The sequence below is a fragment of the Antechinus flavipes genome, chromosome 4 (genome assembly GCF_016432865.1).
Source record: "Antechinus flavipes isolate AdamAnt ecotype Samford, QLD, Australia chromosome 4, AdamAnt_v2, whole genome shotgun sequence".
Lineage (NCBI taxonomy): Eukaryota > Metazoa > Chordata > Mammalia > Dasyuromorphia > Dasyuridae > Antechinus > Antechinus flavipes.
Window position 1 is genome coordinate 420,241,911 of NC_067401.1, and position 24,588 is coordinate 420,266,498.

The 24,588-nt window shown below is 31.0% G+C and overlaps 1 protein-coding gene across 4 annotated transcripts in view; it reads left to right on the plus strand.

Annotated features, from left to right (window-relative positions):
- The window catches only part of COP1 (COP1 E3 ubiquitin ligase), a 240,146-nt gene that overhangs the window by 45,321 nt on the left and 170,237 nt on the right, over window positions 1-24,588 (plus strand). For all 4 annotated transcript variants that reach the window (XM_051998899.1, XM_051998901.1, XM_051998900.1 and 1 more), the window contains exons 5-6: window positions 1,095-1,214; window positions 11,377-11,445. In XM_051998899.1, coding sequence (XP_051854859.1) covers window positions 1,095-1,214; window positions 11,377-11,445 — 189 coding nt within the window. The remainder of the gene's footprint in view (window positions 1-1,094; window positions 1,215-11,376; window positions 11,446-24,588) is intronic.

Below are 24,588 nucleotides of genomic sequence, written 5' to 3' on the forward strand. Positions count from 1 at the left end.
ACTTTATTTAGATTAGTCCCAAGTCATATGAAAAATAATTTTCTCATGATTTTATTCCTCTATATTTCATTTTAGTAGAGTCTTTCATTATTTATTCTTTTGTTGTGAATTTTAATTTGAGAGAGAAGTAAAGATTTTTGTTTAGCAGAAACTTTACAACAGATAAATATGAATATATTTATAAATATAAATGTACACTTCTTTATGAACTCACAATAATTAATGCTTTTAAAAAATCCTTTGGCATTGAACTATTAAGTAGTTGGGCCTAGGTCTGTGCCGATTTCTAGTATGAGAGTTGGGATCAAGTTTTTGTTCTTTGCTGCTAGCAATGGTGATGGTAGTGTCTTAATTATAGACTTCTCTCTTCAGAGCTTTAAATTCTAGCTGAAGTTAAGATGTATATTCCATAGCTTGCCATAGGGGTAGACATACTCAAGCCAAGGCAATAGGCCTTATAAAAATAATGTTAAGTTAAAAAAATGTTAAGTGAAAATAGCTTTTACTTAAGGGGAAAGAGGTAGAAAGGCATTCTGTTGTTTAGGTCAGAGACACACCCCTCCTTGTCTGGCTGTAGGAGAGAATATCCCTAAGTTCTTATAGAAAATGCACAAATTCAATTATTGGCTTCAAAGCAACTAAGTTTTCTTGTTGAATGTAATAGAGTACTAAAGACACTTTTCATTAAAATGTAGATATCTTAAAGTAGCTTTCTTAATTTATAGATTTAATGCATATGTAAGAGTGTGTGTGTTCTAGAATAATCATAATTAGCAATTTATCACTATTTAAGAATGAATGACCAGTTTGATTATTTTTGGCATGAAGATGCAAATGAGAGTCAGGAAGATTTTTATCTGAAAGGTAGGACCTATACATGCGATGAGGATAGAAAGTTTAAATTTGATCCAGAAGGCAATGTTGAGCCATTGGCAGGAAATCAGTGGTGTGGAATGTGGGCTTAGCATATTTTTGAAAGCAGCATAGCAAGCATAATGGGATTTTATCATTTAAAAATATAGAAGTATCAAGGATATGCTTTTTGTTAGTTGAGGATTTGTATTTCTTCTCTCTTTTCATTTCTTCTGTTTCAGAATGGCCACAGGTGGCAAATATTTCAAGATTTATTGGGAACCGATCAAGATAACCTTGATTTACCAAATGTCAACCTGATGCTGGAACTACTTGTACAAAAGAAAAAACAGCTGGAGGCAGTAAGTGGAAGGGGTTTTTTGTTGTTGTCGTCGTCAGTCTGTCATGTATTTAAACAGCTATGGGAATATTTTTAGAAGTAGTAAGATGGCATTATTTAATCTACCTTTTTTCCCAGTTCAGGTTGGCAAACCTTTTCTTATTTTTATTAGCTCCTCCTTTTGAATTAAAAGACAACTACTAAAATTCTCTCAGCAGGTTATTATTTGTAGCTATAGTAATATTGAATGCCTGAAGAGCAAATACAGAGCTATGAACTGTGTTTAATTAAGTTCTTTTTGCTGAAAATGATTGGAATAAGTAGACAAGGCAGTTGCATTCTTCATCAGTTAAGCAGACATGCATTCTTGCTTCTACTACTGATGAACACCGCATTTCAGAAGGGACATTGACATTTCGCATTTATCAGAGGTGGTTAATCTTTGTGGTAAAGGGATCTCAAAACAATGTTAGATGAAGAATTGGTTAAAGGACCTGGAGATAGATGTTTAACTTGCAGAAGAAAAGACTGAAGAGAGGACAGGAATGTAGTCTTATAAAAAGTTGTTAGATGAAAGTATGTTTAAATTTTTTTTTCCTGTAATCCTAATAGACAGAAATAAGCTCAGTGAATAAAAATTGATAGAGTAATGTATTTCAGCTCAACATAAGGTATAATCTCCCAATATTTATAACTCAAAAAGTTGAAAGCATTGCCTTTGGAGATAGTGGATTTTTATTTATTAAGAGCCTTGTGCAAAGGCTGGAAAACCACTTGCTGCATGTATCTTAGTAGAGATTTTTTTGGAATATGTGTCAGACCAAATGTCTACTGAAAGTACCTTCCAACTAATATGATTTTGTGTCTTAGGAACAAAATCTTTTTTTGGTTGTCACATGTTTCAATTGTTTATGGACCAAATTAAAATCTTAATAAAAGCTATCCTCCCCTTCCTTTCCCGAATCCCCTGCCTAAATTTTGTCCTAGATAAAATTTGAGTACATTATTTTTCATTATATATGTATATATTTTTCTATTGAAAAAATTTTAATTTTAAGTACTCACAAAAATGTATTTTGAACAATACAGTAGTTAATATTAGTGGTAGGAAAATTAAGATGAGTCAAATCTGATTTAGAGATCGCTTTTGAGAACTGTATTTTTATATGTATGCTTAATCATATCATGGCCCTTATATTCTTCTTAATGCACTTTGAAATCTTAAAAAACAAGAAATTTTAAAATTTTGTTATGAAGAAAAGCTACTTTTTTTGTTAGGTTCAGAATATGGTCAGTAAACAAACGTGCATCATTTTTCAGTTATTCTTTTCATCTTTTTACTTTTTAGACACATTGGATCCCTTCCTTTTCCTTTGGCTTCTATGACATTTTTCTTTTCTCATATTCCTCTTTCTTGTCTGACTATTCCTTTCCAAACTACTATGGTAGAATATTCTTTTCTATTGCCTTTTAAATATGGCTGCTCACAAGGGTCTGACATCTCTTTTTTCTCCATGTTTTCAGAGATTGCTTCCAAATCTATGTATTCAATTGAAATCTCTTTCTTGAATTTAATTTTTCTATTTCCCTGAGTTAATAAATCTCTCAGTCAAATCTCTCTCACTGGTTTTGTTCCCTCTACTTGTATCACCACTATCCTAAATCAGAATCTTTTCTCGTCTAGACAATTGTAAACCTTCTATCTAGTTAGTTCCCTTTCCTCAAGTCTTCTCACTCCATTCTATCCCCCACTATGATTTCAAAGCATACTTATGTGTGACTACTTGCCAGTGTCCAACTCAAGTTTCAGTGACTTCCTGTCATCCCTGATGGGGATGAGATCAGAGGAATGTTTTAATAAACTTAAAGAAAATTATTTTGATAACTTGATTTCAATATAATTTATTTTCCTTTCAATGTAACTTATTTTATGCTTTTAAAAATTATTTTGATATTCATAGGCTTCAACAGACTTCCAAAGGGGTTCATTGGGTCCATCCTATATAAAAGTTCAAAATTCCTGCTCTGGATACAAACTTGTCTGGGATTTAAAGTCATTTATGCTTCAACCTTTCTTTTCAAATAGCTTTCACGTTCTTCTCAGTCAGGCACTCTTCTGGTCAAAGTATTTACTTTTTCCTATTCAGGACATTTTAAACACTGCTAGCAATGCTTTCTCTTTTTATCTTCATCCCTTGGAATCTCTAGCTTTGTTCAGAGTCCATTTTGTGTCACTGATTACATATAGTTTCTCCAAACTGTCCTTTATATATATATCTGCCATTGTATATATATCATATTGCTGTACATATAATATATATCACATGTTCTGTAGCATTCTAAGTCAATATGTCCCAAACTATTCTCATCTTTCCCTTATTTCCTTATTTTTCCCTCTTTTACTGTTGAAGGAACCACAGTCTTCCTAGTCACCCAGGCTTACAAACTAGGTATCAACTTGGTGGCACATTAAATAATACAGTGTCCTCTGTCTGACTCAATTTTCTCAAATGTAAAATGGGGATTACTATCTATCTTGCCTTACAGGGTTGTTAATGTATGTATGAAGGGTTTAGCATAATGCTTGGGATGTGTTGTGGTTGTTAATTATTTCAGTCGTGTCCAACTCTCCGTGACCCGAATGGGGGCTTTCTTGGCAAAAATACTGAAGTGTTTCTCCATTTTCTTCTCTACCTCATTTTTACAGGTGCAGAAACTGAGGCACAACAGTGTTAAGTGATTTACTATTAAGTGACTGAGGCCAGTTGAACTTAGGGAGAGGAGTCTTACTGACTGAAGGGTCAGTGCTCTATCCACTGTGCCATCATGCTATCCCTAGCACTTGAATTCTTCTTTTCATTCTTGTCTTCTTACTGTTCCTTCCTACACACAGTCTGTTGCCAGGTACTGTTACTTTTGTTTTCATTACATCTCTTGTATATGCCTGTTTCTATCTTCTAACAGTGTCACCTCCAGCTTTCTGATTGTTCTTCCTATCTCACAGCTTTCTTCATTCCATTCCTTTCTCTACTCAACTCTAAGATTGATTTTCCTAAAGTGAGTCTGATAATGTCTCCCCTTTATACATTAAACTCTTAAAGTTCTCTATTACCTTTGGGATCTAATATAAATATAAAATCTTTTTGGCATTCAGAGTCCTTCAGATCTGATTGCCTCTTTTTGTCTTTCCTGTCTTATAAAATTTACTCCATCTTTCTCACCAAACACTGTAATCCAATAGTAACTGGCTTCCTTCCTGTTTCTTGCAAAAGACAGTTGATCTCTCTGTGAATTTTCACTCGTTGTCCCCCATGCCTGAAATTCTCTCCCTTATTTTTATTTTTTGACTTCCTTGGCTTCCCACAAGTCCCAATTAAAATGTTACCTTCAACAGAAAGCCTTTTCCTGTGATCCACTGCTGATGTTTCCCTTTCTTGATTATTTCCAGTTTATACCATATGTTTTTTTAGGCTTTTAGCTCCTTAAGAACAGGGATTATCTTTTGCTTTTCTTTGTATTCCTAGTATTTAGCATTGTACCTGGTACATAAAAGGCATTTAGATGCTAGTTAATTGACTGATGAAGTCACTACCTAAATTAAATATATAAAGTTTAAACAATGAAATACTTGATATTAAGATATCAAATGAAAAAAATAATTTTGTAATAGCTATGTAGGGATGAATGAAAAGATAGTTTTAGATTATCCAGTAATGCCAGTTCTTAACTTTGGAGTTCTCCATCTCCTCACTCCACATCATCAATCACTTGTCAAATCTTAAATACATGAATGAATGAATAAGTGCTTATTAAGTGCTTACTGTGTACCTGCAACCATACTAACTACTGAGGATACAGATGAAAGCAAGCAAGATTGTTTTTAAGGAATTTACATTCTATATAGGGCAGTAGAGGCTAGGGAGGAGCATTGATTTATGCATAAGTCTTGATTCTACTTTTTCAGTATCTTTATTTCTTTCTCCTTTTCTCATCAAAAAGTCGTCAGTTTAAGTTACTTTGTATTATTTATAGACATATACATATATGCTTTATAAAAAAATTATACTTCTATGTACTAAAAAATGTGAACACTTTGAAGGCAAGGACTTTGACAGTTTTCTTGGTTTCTATGGCACCTTGCACTTTCAGTGCATTATATAGACTGTTAAATCTTTTTTGATTGATTTTTCTTCATCAGTATCACTTATAAACATTGGATGTTCTACAGTTTGCTATGAATAAAATAAATTTTACTATTTTACTGCCCACTTCACATGGTTCCTGAGAAATTCCCTGTAAACCTTAAAGCACTATTTCAGTATGACCTATTATCCTGAAGTATTTCAGCTTACAGATGGCATTATACCAAGTCTAGTTCTAAGTATTTGAGTCTTCAAGTTAAGACTGTCAATGCAATTTTTAGATTTGTATGCTGTTAGGCAATATTGAGTAGTCATGTTTGTATTGCTTTTATTAAGTAGGTTTTTTTTTTTAGGTTTTTTTTTCTTCCCATGAAAAACACTTTGGTGATTGTCTTAATGAGTAATGAATTAACTAAATGATGGTAGTCATTAGCAAGGTGAAAAAAATGTAAAATACTTAGAAAATACCTAAAGTGAGTTATTCTTTCCTTTGTAATTGAAATTTGATTGTCTCATTTCTTTTGGGACATTTATGCTGATAACTTTAGGAAATATGCTAGCATAAGAATTATTATCTCAAACCTGTAGTTTATAAGTAGGAGTTTTGTTTTCATTATCAGCATTGATTGAATCCAATTTTTAAATGGGAAAAATTTTGTAAATTTGTGGTTTTATAGAGATTTGAATGGTAATTCATTTTAAGTAATATTAATGCTCTCTCTTTGTATGAAGCCATAAACTTTATAACATTGTAAAAGTATATCCAGACATCAGGGATTAGTAGAGCAATAAACTAGCTCTCAGACCTGTTTTGATATTCTTTTCAGCTAGCTAGTTGGGCATTCTGAGAAAAATTATGTACCCTCTTTTATTTTTCTCAATTATTATCTAGCTTTTTAAAATTTTAAAACTTATTTTAAACTTAAGTACAAAATAAGAACAGAAAAAAATATTGCCATGTACATAGCAGAATTTGGGAAAGGATTCAATATAAAACAATTAATTTCCATTTCAAGAAAACCTATGTTATAAACACTAAACCTTGTTTTCAAAGATGCTCAGCTTTTTTTTTTTTTTTTTTACTTTCTTCTTGGTTTTCTTTTGTTTTCTGCTGTGTTTTTTGTTTTTTGTTTTAAATTTCTGTCCCTTCCAAGCCACTCCCAGTCACTGTCCTCACAAGAGTTAGTTATATGGATTACATATACATACACAGGTACACATATACACATTTAAATACATGCACATAGATTGATATCTATGAACACACATGCATTTATATACATACATACATATACACATATGTGTGTAAAATTGTGTTATACTTATTTCTACTTGTCATCTATTTCTCTGTAGAAAGATAGCAACTTCTTTCATAAGTTCAAGTCTTTTCATGTTTTTCCTAAAACACAGCAATATTCTAATCCAGTCATATTCTGATAGATTGTTTTTGAAAGATTTTCTCCATTTTTCTGCATTCCTTCTATTCTTGGCTGCATAGGTTTAATTTATACAAGAGAGTTTTAATTTAACATAATCAAAATTAAACTTTTTGCTTTTTACATTTAATGACTTTACCTTATAATTTGATTTAAGGTCTGACACTACCGAATCTGCTTCCTTTATTGTGCCCTCTCTCCCCATTTCTTTGTCATTCCTGACTTTTTGTTCATTTTCAATGAAGTTCTATTATTTTTTTCTAATTCAGTAAGAAATTTTTAAAATAATTTAATTGCAATGGCATTATAGAAGTATATTAGTTGAGTAAAATTGTCATTTTTTAAAATGTTGGGTTTACCTACCTATGAACAATAACTATTGCTGCAGTTATTTAGATCTAATTTTTATTTGTATAAAAAGTATTTTATGTTTGTATTTGTATAGTTTCTGTTTTGTCAAGTATACTCTCAGGTATTTAATTCTATCTTGTTATTTTAGATGGTTAAAGATAATATTGAATAATATGACTGACATATAATGTAGATTCCTTATTAATCCTTTTTTTTAATTAAATCTATTTTAGCTTTAACTTTGTCTGAAATAATGATTACTATTTCTGCTTTTTTTATTTATTAAATTATACTATTTTTTTTTATTTATAAAACAAGTTTCACTGGATGTTCTTTATGGTTTCTTCCGTCCACAAAATTCTGCAATTATAATAAGTATTTATTCAGAAAGATGTCCTTTCATTGACTCCTACCATTAATTAGGGACCAAAAGACTGATTTCCATTCTTAAATCTGAAGAGCATTATAAATGCAGTATGTTTCCCTGTGTTATTTATCAACAATTTAATATTATTTACCCTTAATACAATTTTTGAAAATCTTTTTTTCCTGTTATCTTTTATACTCTTTTCTTATATTTTTACATTTTTTCTGATCCTTTTGTCATTGGAACTAATTTATGAACTGATCTACACAGCTAACCTGCTCAATTAGCTGCATTTTTTTTGGAGGGGAGGGTACTTCTCATACAAAAGGGCAGGTGTGTGGGATTCTCTGTAGTTTCTTGACCAGTGTTCCTCCCTCCTTGAAGCGACTCACAAATATTCACTTTTTTTAAATAGTCATATTCAAATCTTATTTCTGGTGAATGCTAAGTTAAGTACATAAATGGACCCTTTGAAGATAACATGGCCAGTACTTTGTCAGAGAGCTTTTTGAATATGTTTCTCAAGTGAATATTTGTTAGCTACATGGTTATATTATTTCTTTATGGTAAGTTTCTTAATCTTTTTTGTGTCATGGATCGCTTGTTCAGGCTATTGAAGCCTATAAATTCTTTCTTGGGATGATGTTTTTATGCCTTAAGTAAAATACTGTGCACATAATTACCAAGGTTGTCATTCATATATGCATAATGTGTATTCACACACATATCCCCATAGATACACACACAAACATATACACAAACACACACAGAGTTATTAAAATAGAAAAAAGCAATTTCAGGTACTTCATGTTAAGAAATTCTGCTCTGCAGTATGTAATGAAGTCTGTGACAGTGAACATAGCATCTTGAGACCTGCAGGCAAGTCAGAGTACATCATATGAGAATGGAAATATATTTTAAGTTCCAAGAAAGAAATAGTGTATCTGGGTATTTTCTTTTATATTTGGTCATCTTTTCTAATTTTCTCCCTTTTGGAGAATGACATTGGTAAACATAAAGTGAGAATTTTAATTACCACTGAAAACATTCATTGGCAAGACAAATGGATAGTGAAGAAAAAAAAATCTTTGAAGCATACAAATGGAGAGTCAACCTAGAGTTTAAACTGACTGGTTTTAATTTACTTTTAAAAGCATAATACAATCAACAAAGAAGAAAATCTACTTCATTTACTTATTTAACTTCTAGATACCTTGTTTTTCTTTAATAGAGTTAAAGTTTGTTGTGTTAATTATTGTAAATATTTTAACACAATCAATAGATTATCATCAGCCATTTGTCTATAAGTATAGTTTTGGTACTTTTAGAAACTTATATTTTTTTTCTTTAATTGAAAAATTAGACTTACTGGGTTTCTTTATCTTGATTCAGATTTACTTATTCTTTCAATATTTGTCATTTAACAGATTGTCATCTCATTTTAAAAATTATAACACTTGTGCTACTGTGTCTTCATTAGCACTTTAAAAATTTTAAATTCTTCCTAATGAATTCATTAATCTACAGTGATTTTGTTCCTAGTTCAAACTTAAATAATTGATTTGTCTAACCTCAGAAGCAATTGATCATGTTTTTTTTTTTATTATTTGAGTGATGTATGGTTAAAATCATGTGAAAGATAAAGAAAGTAAAAGATATCAAAAAGTGTATTAAGGGTAAAGTAAACAATATTAAAATGTTGATAAATAATGCAGGGGGAACATACTGTATTCATAATATTCTTCAGATTTAAGAATTTATTAATTCTTGGAATATTGAATAGGAATGTAGAGTTTAGTCGATTTTTCTGATTGGCTTTCTAGAAATCTATTTATTATCATTAATTGTTCATCTTGCGTGATTAAAGATCATCTGTAGAACATGATCATTTTAAGGATTAATACTCCTTTTAGAATATCAGTTATTTCTTTTCCTGAAATTGCATTGATTCTCTACTAGTTTTATTCTTTGTAAGAGTAATTGGTTAGTTAGGAATTTGAAAGTTTTAACAGAAGTCAGAAAGGATTTGCCATTTTCTATTATTTGTTTCTTATGAATTAGCATAATTATAGGACATTGAACCAGAAGAACTTGGATTAGAATTCTGCCTCTTTTATTAGTGCATTAATTATATGGCTAAGGGACAAGTCACTTAATTATGAAGTCCTTTGGATTTCATTGATCATCAAGTCATGATAGATTTAGAACTGAATGGGACCTTAGAAGATATCCAGTCCAGCTGCTTTATTTTATAAATGGAGAAACTGAGGCACAGAGAGGAAAACTGATTTACTCAATATAATTGTCTGATTTTTAAGCCAGACCTTCTTGACACCATGCACAGGGTTATAACCCAGGGCTTCTTAAACTTTTTCTACTAGTAATCTCTTTTTGCCTGAGAAATTTTTAGGTGATTTTGAGTATGTGGTATATAATATAGATATACAAAGCAAACATTTACTGATAATCATAATCATAATTTTGCAGGCTCACCTTGTTATAGGATCCTTCCAAGTTATAGAAAGAATAACTTTATATCAAATACTTCTTTCTTCCTGTGGATAGCAAAAGGTATTAGCATAAACTATCAACCACAAAAAAGATTGTTCTAAATAATTAATAATAAAATAAATGCAAATCAGAAAACTTTGAGGCATGTAGCTATTTGTGATAATAAAGGACGAAAACAGTCAATTTTGGAGCAGTTATGGAAAAATAGACATATTAGTATTCTTTGATGGAGCCAGGGATTGATCTAACATAATAGTAATTTGGAATCGTGACATTTACCTAAATGTCCATGCATATCCTTTGACATAACAGATTTCATTGCTAGACAGATACTTCAGAGAAGTCCAAGACAGAAAAGTATCTTTTCTAGTGATATTTTAGCAAGATATATATATCTTTGATTAGGGAGTGACTAAACAAACTTCAACAAATAAATGTAATGGAATATTATTATGATATAAGAAGCTAACAAAATTGAAGACTACATAAAACAAACTGAAGCAAATGGAACCAGAAAATACCTACAATTATGTAAATTGAAAGGACAACTTAAAACAAAAATAGAATGCTCCATAATTAATAACCAGTCTTGGATCTGAAGAAGAGATGAGAAAATGCACTTCAATTTTTTGCAGAAGTTGGAGATGCTACACATAATTAGTTGGTGTATTTTTAAAAATAGCTAAACCGATTATTTGTTGTTACAGAGTTGTTACACAGCTCTTTGGGTAGAAAAAGAATATATTTGGAAATGAAAAGTGATATAAAAACATTATCTGTTAAGAAAGTAATTTTTTTTTTTAAGGAAAGTACTTGTTTAAAAAAGCATTTTGAATTTACTATGACTTCATTCAATTAAAAACTGTTACAATAGAGATTATGCTGAATTTAATATCTTAGGACCTGTGTTCATCTGCTGACTTACTTGTGGAACCTTGGACACCTCACTTTAGTTCTTTGGTTCTAGGTTTCTTCATCTGAGGACTAAACAATTAAATAAAGCAGATGATCTATGAGATTCCTTCTAACTCTTTAATTCTTCGATCCTTGGTAGTCACCATTTCTTAATGTGCTTCTTAATCTAGAATATGAACATGTTGGATTCTCTGGGCTCTTTTTGATGCTAAATTCTCTGCCTTTGAATTTAGATTATTACTTTCTTATAACCTTTGAAATATTGAAGTGTTTTATAAAAATTTTTGTAAAATGAGAACACTTTGAATCAGTATATAAAATGATACATAATTTACTTAATTGGTAGTAAATAGACTTCAAAATTTATATAAAGCTCTTTTACCCCAGTCATACTGAGCTTTTTAAGAACAATAGATTCATGATGAAAAGTTTTTTCTTTTAAAATGTAATTTTCTATTTTAGGAGTCACATGCTGCCCAACTACAGATCCTTATGGAATTCCTCAAGGTTGCAAGGAGAAATAAAAGAGAGGTATATCATTTTCTGTTTGATTTTACTGAATGAGTGTTGGTGTTTTATATATATATATATATATATAGCTACTTTTCCTTATTTTGTAATACAGTTTCCATGTGGGCACAGTGTTAATATTTAAGTTGGAGAATTTTGAAAAAAAAAAAAAAAGATTTGAAGGTGAGATTCTTGATAACTTCATTTTTTACTTTTCAATGGATAGTTGATTGATTCTTTTGGGGTGGGTTGAAAAAATTGTCAAAGAATGATTGTTGAAACCAAATAATTTTGGAGCAAAACTGAAAGTGTAAAGATAGAATAAATATCTTTTTTCACCTAAGATTGAAGTGATTGGGATTCTTCAGTGAATAATTTAGGATTTGTTTTGTGATCATATATATTAGAGATGAAAAGAGAAACAGAGCACAATGCTCAAATTTGCAGTCACTCTCAAGGAGGGTGAAAGGGGTAGGAAAGAAACCAGATAAAGCCTAGACAAGTAAGAAGGTGAAATGTGAAATGCTATGGGAAATATTTTTGGAAGAAATAAAGTAAAATATCCAGAGTAGAGTGAAATGAAATCATAGTTATTCATTGATATTTTAACCTTTGGAAGTTTGAAATGTTAACAATGTTATGGGAGATAGTTTTAAAACTCAGAGAAAAGTAATTTCTCTCTTTAAAATTTGTGAAATTCATCAAGCTTTTTTGTGGATTTAAAAATGTGATCAAATATATAATGATGATGAAATGATGATATTACTGCTTTAGGGAAAAAAATGATTATGTAAAGACCTGCCATGTGAAAATTTTTAAAATTTAAATCCTTTTTCAAAATTCAGCCTTTTATATTTTAAAATTGATTTATGAGGGATGTTTGTTCACTGTCTCTACCTTTTGAGGAGGCTATAAAGGTAAGAAATTGCTTCTTCTGTTTAAAAATTATTATTATTAAATGATTATAATTCTTTATTATTATTTTTAGACAAGTATATTGGGGTAGAATGTTACCTTCCTTTGTGAAATGGTTTTTCTAGTTGAGACTTCTGAATATGTACTTTTTTACATGTTTTCTGATTTTTTAATTTCTGGATTGCATGGTACTTTTGTTATGTGAGTGATTTCTTGTCAAGGTTGTTAGTGAATATGCTATGATAATTATATTTGCATCTCCATATATGACATGAGTCATTTTCTTATTTCAGTCTTAAAACTTTAGTTACTGGTGGCTTTATTTATTTATTTTGGTAAAATAAAAATTAATTTTGATTAGGTGAAGAATTGTTGTTTTTTTTTTTTTTTTTAAATATTTTAACCCTGCAACAAAAAGATTAAAATCTCATTACTTCTCTACCCCTAAATTAGGTAGGGAAGAAAGCACTGAATTTTATAGAATGTTTTCTAGAAGGTGAAACAAAAGCGTCAGTAAGAAAAGTAAGCAATTAGTAGCCATTTCAGTGAGGATTAAAAAAAAAAAAAAACACTGGTTATTGGGTTCCCCCTTAAATTACCTATTATGTATTTTGTATATACTCAAGTAGTATATATGTCATTTTCTATAGTAGACTGAAATCTCCTTGAGGGTCAGGACTTTTCTCTCTCTTTTTGCCTTTATCATATTGTAGTAATGTCTACTATATAGTAGGGGCTTAAAGTTTATGAATTGATTAAGCAATTCTTTGCTTGAGGTAAGGGATTATGACAATGTGATACCTTGTCTTGATGACTCTGAATTGCCCCTTGTTCCCTGATACAGCCACTTATGCTAAACAATCCTCTGCTAGGTCTATTATTAGTTTTATATGTCTAACATATATGATGTCATAAAATGTTAATAAACTTTACAAATATAGCTTTACTATAGAATATACTACACAACTTGAAAGGTCTTTATTCTTTCGCTTGATTGATTCATATCACTACATCTCATTTTTTATAGGCTACTTAGCCATGCAAATTCTAAATTTTTCTGGATTTTCTTTTCCTTTTACTTACATGAATGTAGAAGTATATTAATCCATACTACCAGAGGTAATCCATGGGAGAGGGGAGTAGGGCAACTTCTGAACCCATTTGACACTAGGCAAAATTGAACAAAATTAATTAAATAGCTTAAAAAAAAAGCTGAAAGTAGGACTTTAGTAGGCCATACATAGAGTGTGCATACTTAGTTGCCTCATTAAATATTAACTTCTCACCAGGAGGAGCTAATGCTCATTTTAATGGTCATGTAATATATGTAGGAGAGGTGGGTCATATGAAAAGGATTTAAATTGTAGAAGGATTGGGTGATGGGAAAATGATTTCAAGCCAAAGTCAGGGTTAAAAGACTATACTCTTGCTCCTAAAACCTGTGTATAAGCTCATATTGAGTTTTTCCGCCTGTTTCCCATGAGAGACAAACAAGGGTTTAAATTTCCACAGAACAATTAAAATTCAATTCCTCTTAAATCTTGAGCAGACAATGAGAAATATTGAAAAAGTTAAGTTTCCACAGAATGTTGTAAATCTCAAGGTTAGGTCAGAGAGTATCTCTGACCAGTGAGCTTTCAGAAGAAGAGACTCATTTGCCTCCAAACTTTTGATAAAGGTATCTAGGTTAAAAACTGCTTTAAACTGACTAAATTCATGGACCTGGAAAAGGCTTTTCTTTATTTTGCTTGCTTAATAAGTCTCATGCATATAAGTTAACATACCTGAAATAGTATTAGAACCTTATTAACAGAACATGTGATGTATGACAAGGGAACATGTTTAGGAGTAATATGTAAGAAATGATGTAACCCTAAGGGGAACTAACTTATCCATTCTTTGAAGCGGGAGGAGGGAACTTGTGAGGAACTAATAACATAAAGCTTATCTACTTCTGTACTTAGTGTTCCCTCTTCCCATCAGAAAGGCAAAGCCCACTTTTGGCCAGAAATGTCCAATTTGTCTGGAATTTGTCTCTTAATAAAATTTCGTTGTTACCTGACTTTTGGAGTCAGCGTCTTTCTAATATTTCTTGGAAGAACATCTTAAAACTTTAAACTGTTTCACTTATTCTGAGGTTGTTCATTTATTACTCCCATATTTGGAGTTCAGAATTTTGTTTCTAACACTATGTTCTGGTATAAGTTTTCAGTGGTCTCATAAATTTTAGTGATCCTAATAGGTTTGATAATCAGCATTTAGATTACTATAAACAATGTCAGTTCTATCAAATTAAAATTAGTTAAATAGTATCTTTATGTCATACTCCAATTTTATCCTTCCAAACTGACTTTCTTATTCCTATGAGAATGAAAACTCTTAATTGTTTTTCTTAGTCCTCTTTTTTTCAAATGAATGAATAAGCCATTGGATTCCATATGGAAACCTTAAAAGGTTTATCAGTATCTGAATGCCTATCTTTTAAAGAGAATGCCATTGAATTTTTGGTAACACTTTAAGAACTCTTAATATTCTTGGTTAAGTCTGTTTATGCATTTTGTTAAATTTGCATTTTAATATGTGACTTGAATTTTAAAATTTCCATGAATATATTTCTTCTATGAAATAGGACATGACTGGAATGTACTATTAATAACAGAAAAAGACTTGTTTGACTTCATTTCTCATGAAGAAATTGTTTGATGATAGTTTTGATGATAGTAATTCCTAGAATTAAATTTATGTTCATGTGAGTGACTGTTTGACTTACTACTTTTCTTTGAAGAGTTTACAAATAGAATTCTTTTTATCAACTTTCACATATATCTTTATGAAAAAAGAATTGTTTCATTTAATACACTAAATAGCTGTTAGAATTTTTAAATTCTTTAGGAAAAAAATGTTTTCACACAGATAATACATTCAGAATCTCTGAAATTACACAATTTCTACAAAGGACATTTAGATCAAAGCTTGTGAACATAGAGGGGATTTCTTTCATTTTTATATTCTACTGGGGGGTTAAATAAGTCATCTCAATTTTTAAAACATCAGCAATTTAATTGATTTGTTCCCTTTATTAGAGCACACTGTAAGGCCATTTACCCTCCGTTCCTTAGACATGAATTTATGAATTACTGGATTTAAAAAAAATCCATAAATTGGAGACTGATCTTTTAGTGATGACCTTCAGAAGTAGCTGTTTAAGTTTTTGGATGACAATCCCTTGCCAGATTGTACTGAATCAGCCTTTTCAGATTAAGGGACTTAACAGAACTTCTATTTCACTTAAATCCCCACATTCACCTCTGTTCTCTGTAAATCTATTGTAATAAAACTATCTTTAAACATTAATTTTTAAATTTTTTTTTAATTTAGTTTCCTTTTTCTTTTGACAATCATTTAATGTGTCATTATATCATTTGATATGAATGTGTTAGGGTTACCCTCTCTCTAAGATATATATATATATGACATTGGATATCATATATAGTTATTCTTGCTTAAATTCAGAACTCTCATCTTTTTAAGGCATATTTGATCCAATGGCTTGTCTAATGCCATTGTCAGTTTGTTATTGATTGCTGTCCAGGAAACGGGCAACAGATTTGTACAGATTTTTCTTTTGAATACTCCAAAATATCCTTTTTTTGAATTTTTTATTTATGTTGTGAATCAAGGTTTTGACTCTCAGTATTGTGAAATCTGCTTATAAATGAAATTTGTCCTGGCTTTTTTTTTTTTTTTTATTCATTCTCATCTTTTATTTTGAATAGATAAAGTTTGATGTTATTTTAGAGCAAGGGACATCTAAATTGTGTCAGTAGAAAAACTTGCTGTCCCCTAAGAATCCAGTCTTGTTTTGAGGGAACAGCATTAAGAATGCTATGAAATAATTAGTAAAAGATATATTGTCATGTTTTCTTCAACTGTAATGTGATAAAATATTTGCCTTATATATAGAGACAGAAAGTGGTGTAATGAGTGTGAACTGTGAATTGGAAAATATTGATTGTTGTGTTGGCTCTACCACTAATCCACCTTTTAAAAATCTATACTATCCTTACCATTTATATAAAAAGTTTTAATGTCATATAGATTTAATGTCTTACACATTTATAAGAAAAAGAACCATTTTATAATTGATAAATGGTCTAAAAATATTTCTTTTTTCCTTCTCCTGATTAAAATATTAGCACGTTACAAAGCTCCTTTTAAGCATTCAGGTACATTTCCTTTTACTCTCTTTCTCAGGATTCTTGTATGTTTATATTTCAGTGTTTCTAAATAGTTCTAATCTTTGTATCAGAGTAAAAGCCCTTTATTCTATTAGATTCATTTTTCCCCTGTAGGATTATATTTAGCTTTGTAGGATAAGTTTTTCTTGTATCTTTTGCCTATGGTAATTATATCTTTCAGGACTGTCATTTATAGTAGAACCTGTATGATTTGGAAATATCCTGTAGTACTACTTCTTTTTGAATGCTTTTATTTTTCTTTTATATGGGAGTTCCAGATTTTATTAATATTCCTGGGACTTTTCCTTTTGGGATTTTTTAAAGGAGATGGCTATTTTCACTTTTCTTCTGGTTTTAACAGATCTGGATAATTTTCATTTATGATCCTGCCCCACTCCCATTCTTTTTTTTTTTTTTTAAAGTCAATTAATCTAATAATTTTTAAATTTTATCTACTTAAGCTTTTTTCAATACCAGTTGTTTGTTTTTTTTTTATCAGTTCTTTGATTTTTTCCAGTCTTTTTGATTTTGTTTTAATACTTCTTACTTTCCCTTGGATTTATTAATTTCTGTTTATTATATTTTAATTTTTATCAAGTTCATTACCTGGGTAAAGATTATCTCTTTTCTTTTCCTAAATTGTTTATTCTCCTTTTAGTTCTTTACTCCAGATCTTTTATTTCATTTCCATGTTTGTGTGTGTATGCACATGTGTATGAGTGCACTTTTCAGTAATCATGTATTTTTGGTGGAAAATACACATTTCCTTTTGAGCCTCTGCTTGAGGTTGTTATGATGTTACTTTTACTGTTCAAGATAGCTCCAGATTCGCAATATTTTTTTATACTTACTGGTATTTTTCTTTCTTTCAACAGCTTTAAATTCTTCAGTTGGGATTTTTGTCCCAGAACTAGACTCAATCCCCTGCTGTACTTATGAGTCCAGGCCTTCCTGGTCTTTTTCTAGCACTATTGCTCAATACCTTTTGGGGTTAAACCTCTTTTTTTGAAGTTCAGGGGGCTAAATCTTTAGTATCTCCTCAGGCATCTCAGGACAGGGCTCTAGGACCCTTGAGTTTAAGATGTTCTGGTTTCTCTTAATTTGGCTAAGATGATAGGAAGAGATAATGATGAATATTGGAGAAGATGTGGGAAAACTTTGACACATTCATTGTTAGTGGAATTGTGAGATAATAAAGCTATTCTAGAGAGCCACCTGAAACTATGCCCAAAGGGCTATCAAACTATGATCTCTCTCTTGTGGTTCTGTATCTCAAAGAAATCAGAAAAGAGGGAAAAGGATCCACATGTTTAAAAAATATTTATAGCAGCCCTTTTTATAGTGGCAAGGAACTGGAAATTGAGTGTTTGCCTATCAGTTGGGGAATGGCTGAATAAGTTATAGTATATAAATGTAATAGAATATTATTGTTCTATAAGAAATGAGAAGCAGGCTGAAAAGTCTGGAAAGACACAAAATGAAATGCCCTCTGCTGTTTTCTGTACTTTGAAGTACTCTACTGTGACTTTCTTGGGGAAGACTATTATTCTTCTGGACACAGCTTTTTAGATGTTCCCAAGAAGTTCATGCCATGTAGACTCCCTGCTCATGGAGACTACTTTTCTTTCTGCCCTTGTACTTCTAATTTACCTCTTGAACACTTCTGGGGTAAAGACACACACACACACACACACACACACACACACACACGCACGCACACATTTTCTCATTGAATTTTTTGATCAGTGTTTAGATAAGGGTGAATTTTAGAGTTTTATTGGAAAGGATACTTTAGAGCTATAAACATGCTTTCAATTTAGGCAGTCACCTTGTCTGGAAACCTGCAGGATTGAATTTTATGATGAGGAAAACCTTGCTAGTTTAGAGCTGATCAAAAGTAGAATGATTTGCTTTGGGAGGTGATGATTTCTTCCTTAGTGGAGGATAGATAGTAACTGAATGGCAGCTTCTTAGGTGTATGAGGATTCCTTTCAGGAATGGTTTGGATTAAGTGTCTATTGGGAAATTCTGCTGTTCTCTGATCATATATCTTAACCTTACCAGATAGGGAGAAGCTGACCCCACCTAGTAACTTGTGTACTTAGGGTAAGTGGAGGCTTTTCTGAAATAACAACATTCTTGGGGAAGAAACCAACCCGAAGGCAAAGTACACCATGATGTTTCTATAGTGCTGATAACCTGCCACCTGCTGGGGATGAATATATGGTCCCTTTTAAGTGATTGAAGAGCATTCTTCTTCTTCTTTTTTTTTTTTAATTATTTTTAAATTTTATTTTATTTAATAATAACTTTATATTGACAGAATCCATGCCAGGGTAATTTTTTTTACAACATTATCCCTTGCACTCGCTTCTGTTTCGGTTTTTCCCCTCCCTCCCTCCGCCCCCTCCCCCAGATGGCAAGCAGTCCTATATATGTTAGATATGTTGCAGTGTATCCTCGATACAATATATGTGTGCAGAACCGAACAGTTCTCTTGTTGCACAGGGAGAATTGGATTCAGAAGGTATAAATAACCCGGGAAGAAAATCAAAAATGCAAATAGTTCACATTTGTTTCCCAGTGTTCCTTCTTTGGGTGTAGCTGTTTCTGTCCATCATTTATCCATTGAAACTCAGTTAGGTCTCAAGAGCATTCTTCTTAAAGCAAGAGGAAGAATACTTAGGAGGCAGTATGAGGTTTCGAGTTTGCTGAAGCTTTAACTAATGGTGGGACAGTACAAGGAGGAAAGCACTCTCTTGGACCCTGGCAGTTGGTGGCTGTATTGCATCCTGCAAAGATACTCTTATATCTCTTCCCTGTAGACAAAGATTCGTGTGGGCAAAATTCCCTTTAACTCATCTTAGTTTTATTAAGAAGAAATATCCAGGAAGAAGAACTTTTATTTGTCCTGAGTTAAGGGGTGATGTTACTTCCAGACTGCAGAATGGCCCAAATCTAATGATTAAGGTGTAGATTTATTTTTTTAAGCTTATGGACATGGTTCTGAACGTGTAGAAGGTACTTAAGATATTTTTTTGAAATATTTTGTTGATTGGTAATGATATGCTTTGGAAAAGATCCTTGGATTTAAAAGTCAGCCTTGGTTCTGCTTTCACCTCTGTCATTTGGTATCTTTGTAATTTTGGGCAGTTTTCTTAATTTCTCATTCCTAAATATGTTTATTCTTTGCAAATCAAGGAGTTGAACCAGATGACCTCTTAGATGCTGTCCAACCTTAAATCTGTAATTGACCAGAAGTATATGCTAAAACAACTGTGTTTTATATTAGATTTTTTCATATTCATATTTTTCATATTAGATGCATATTCAGATTTGCATCTAAGATGCATACAGAGGTAGCACAAAAGATGGTTGTACTGTCTATGTAAATTAAAGGGCAGAGAACCTGTGATTTTTTCTTTACTGTGTATGGCCTAAGATATTATCTTTTCTTTAGAGACTATACTATTTCTTGCAAACTATTGTTGATGGCTATAACGTTAATAAGATGCTCATCAAATTTGTTAAAATCTTTGCTCATTTTTTGTTGCTACATAGTGACTTTTGAGTCGGTAATGATTATTTCCAAGATTTATTTGAATATATATGGCATTTATTTTCAGCTTTATAGTTTTTTAAATTAAGATTTCATTACCTAAAAGGACTTATTTATCTTAGCAAAATGAAATTAAAAACTGGCAATTTGGATATGTTGCCACAAGTTGTGGTAGAGGGCTGTGACCTCACAATTCAAGTAATAAAATATTAATACCCTTCTGGCAGATATATATCAAATACATCAGTGCATTTGTCCTTCAAAAGTTTTTTTTTTTTAAGACTTTCTGTGATATATTTAAATTTTCTTTTTATCATATACTTAACTTTAAATCATAAAACTCAATAAACATTTATCCCTGCTTAAACTTGAAGATATTTCTACATAAAAAGTTTATAATATGTAGTAGTTCTTTTTATTTCTTTCAATTGTTCATTCACCTCCGTGTTTATTTTCTATATTTTGTTCTTTTTTTCTTTAAATAGTTTTAGTTTTTAGATTTTTCATTTTTAGATTTAGATTTAGATTATTAGATTAGATTATTCATAGATTGTTCACTAAATATTTATCAAGTTCCTACTAGGTAGGACTGGGAGATAAAGTCTAAGGACCATATAGCGCCTGTTCTTTTTTTTCCTACATTTTTACAGTCCCTATTCTTAATAAACTGACATTCATCTGGGGAGGAAAACACATATATACATAAATAGTAATACAGAATAAATAGATATGAACTAATTTCAAAATAAATATTAGGTAATTAAGAACAAGATATTTAAGAATATCAACAATTGAGAATAGAAAGGACATTAGAAAAAGGTTTGTGTAATAGATTCTAGTTGAATTTAATCTTGAAGGAATTGAGAGATTCTGTGAAGTAAAGTTAAGAAGGTAAAACATTCCAAGTTTGAGGTATGGCCAATGGAAAGTCATTAAGATAAGAGATGGATTGCTGTGTGTACAGTAGAAAGAAGGCTAATTTGGCTGTTTCATATTGTACAAGGAGGGGAGTAATGTTGAATGAAATCCCACAGACAAAAGTTTGTGAAACAACTTAAAAGCCAGAATATGTGTTTATATATTTCATCTTAGAGGCATTCCGAAACAACTGAAGTTTGAGTAAAGGCATGACATGTGACATAGTTCAGTCTACATTTAAGTGGTTTTCACCTTGGCAGCAGGCTGGAAGATGCATTTTGATGGAGAGACACTTGAAGTGAGGGGACCAATTAGGAGACCATTGCAACAGGCCAGATGAGAGGTCAGAACTGAAATAGTGAGTTTGTTTGGGGAGTACAGAGTAGGACTCAGATCTGAGAGAATATTTAAGGTAAAAATGGCAAGATTTGGTATCTAGTTAGATATTATGAAATTAGGTAGTAAAAAGTTGAGGATGTTGACCTAGTGAAAAGTTGACTCAGAGTATGTTGGAAACCCTGAATGTATCAAGGATGAAAGTTGACTTGACCTGACATAATGTGTTATTTATAAACCAAGCTGTGTGTTCTTAGGAGTCAAGATAGATACCAATCAATGCTAGACTGAGAAACTGCTTGTGCAACTAAGACTACTAGAGAAACCAACCATCATATCTTTATAGTCTATCAGTTCCTAAGGGAAAAGAATGCTTTGCTTCTTTCCTAGGGTTTTGTTCTTTTCCCAATTTGATTGCACTTTTTCCTTTCCCATGTTACTATCTCTTACAGATTTCTGTTTTTTTCCTCATTCCTTGGTTGAACTGTCATAAACATGCAAACTTCTGTAGGGATTAAGAATTCTTGGCTCTGGCTTGGGTTCCACATGAAAGTTGTGATTGCCTGTTGACACAGAAGACCATCTTTGTTAGCTTTTAAATAGCTTCAATGAATAATCTGGATATGTTTTGCCTACTTTCCAAGTTTATAAAACAAGAACCATTTAATTTGTGTGGATTAATTTGGGAGTGATATAAAAACTAAACTGCCCCATCTATAAATACTTACTATCTCTGCATTAGTTAGGGTATTTTCATTTTGATCATTATGGTTTTAGGCTAAGTTTATATAAAGTTTGTTCCCAAAATTGTTTTTTTTTTTTTTAATAAATTTCTTTTTTATTATGTTACTTGATCTTTGTTATTAGGAAATTAGAACTTTTCCTCCTTAAACTCATGTTCTGAAACTTTGTTCAACTTCATTTATTGATTTCATTAAGTAGGAGGTTGAAATTTTTGGAATTTCTTATTACATTTTGACTTCCATTTCTAAAGTGAATTTCCCATTAATGTATTTTTCCTATCTTACTATGAATAGTAGAATTCATAATACTATTTCAAATAAAAGTAATTAGAATAGTCACCTTTAGTGAAAACACTTTTAATGTTTCTTTGTTATTTGTGGGCATTTGGTTTAAGTATTGATTGTCTCCCCCCAAAAATATTCTTTACTCATTGTTATTTAAAGTGCTTTCCAAAATCATGAATATTATTGGATTCTAGGAAAGCCTTTTTTTTTTCCATTTATTGTTGTGATTAACATATAGTTTTTATTTTTTCTTGCATTAATACTTTCCCTGTATTGTGTGCTTCGCATAAACTCTTCTTTGTCACAATGAATTATTAATATAGTGGTGTTTTTAATTTTGTTTTAGTGTGTATATATAAAATTATTAGCTGATTTTAAAAAGTAGCACTATATTTCAGAAAAGTATAGGATAATGAACTTATCTTTATATTAATGAATGTAACATGTGGATTATTTGACTTTAGAAGGTTGAAGAAATTCTGCTGCAAGTAGATTTTGTTCCCCCATCATTGTTTGATGGTTTGCCTTTTTTTCCTCAAAGATTTCTCATCTTATTTTACTAATTTTTTTAATCTTATTATTTGATAAATACATATTTTATAGGTAATTTTCTACTTCCTTTAGTATTTTAATATCTTAGAAATAGTGCATAGTATTTTCCTAATGATATTCTTAATTACTTTTGTCTTAGTTGTAATAAAATTTTAATCTGTAGTTTTATCTTTTTCTTTTCTTCTGAGGTTACTATTTTGTCCCTTGCATTTGGTCTTAAAAAATCTTATGTTTTATTTTTCAATTCTGTACTGTTCTTTGATTTTCTGTTTATTTGTTCTTATAATCTCTCCTTACTCTGTATTAATGCCTTCTTGTGTCTTTTTAAGTGTCATCTTTATTCATTTTTTGTTTCTTAGAAATTTCTAAGAATGGTCGTCTTTTGATTGCCAAAATTTTAAATTCATTTTTTGATTTCTTCTTTAAACCTAGTCATTGTATAATAGATTGTTTCTCAGTTTTCATTTAAATTTATAACTTTTGCTCATGTTTTTCTGGTATGTAATCTAGAGATGATGGTGCTTAAACTATGTTTTGAATGAAGGAAGAAGAAGATTGGGAGATTCTAGGAGATGAAAATGAGGACAGGGAAATTCCAGATATGGAGAACTTTGTGTTTTTAGCACCATAGAATCTGACTCCAATTTACATTTTCAATTTTATGCTATTATCTTTGCACATGATATGTTCTAGATAAATTGTGCAATATGCTCATTTCCATGACATTTTGTCTCTTGTCTATGCTTTTTGAACAGGCTGTATGGCCATGTCTAGAATGCTTTCCTTACCTGGCCCCAAGAATTCTCAAGTCCTTCCTCAAGACTCAGCTCAAGTACCACAGTCACCATTTAAGACCTTTCCTTGATTGTAGTTATTTCTCTGCTTAAATGTTATAGCTTCTTCCTGTCCCTGTCTCTCTCTGACTTCCCCAAATGGAAGTTACAGCCAGGTTTTTTTTTTTTTTTATTGTTGTTTTTTTGGGTCTATCTCACAATGCTTAATATATCACTTTAAAAAATGTTTATTAAATTCATAGGAGCATTGCTCCTTTGAAAGGAACTCTAATAACGTTTTGTTTTTTTTATGAAACAACTAAGTTAGAATATGGTAATATTGTCATGGATAGACCCTTGTTCAGATTTAAAGCACTAACCAAGTGAAATAAATTCATTTAAAATTTTATTTTACTTTTTCTTATTCTAGTTCTTTCCTCAATTGACAGTGGTCTCTAATGTTGAAGTCTTATTTTTATTATGATTTATTGTGCTCTGCAGAAGGATTGTAAATTATTTTCTTAAACATGGTTTTTCAACATGGCAGAAAACAATTCCTATAAGTAAAAAGATCTGTAAAGACTATTTGACTAGTCTTTTCTAGTTTAAGTTCACATTGTAGATGTCAGTAGCTATATATCTGATTTTTGGCCTGTTCTTTTATGTGTTTTAGGGAAAGATCTGGACCACAAGTCAAGTTAACTGTGTTGTATTTTCAGCTCTGTCACTAACTTTATTACCTTAGACAAGTTACTGGACCTCTGTGGAGTCTTAGTTTCTTTTGTAAAATAAAGTGGTTAGACTGGATGATTTCTCTCTAGCTCTAAAATGTTGATTAATTGAAT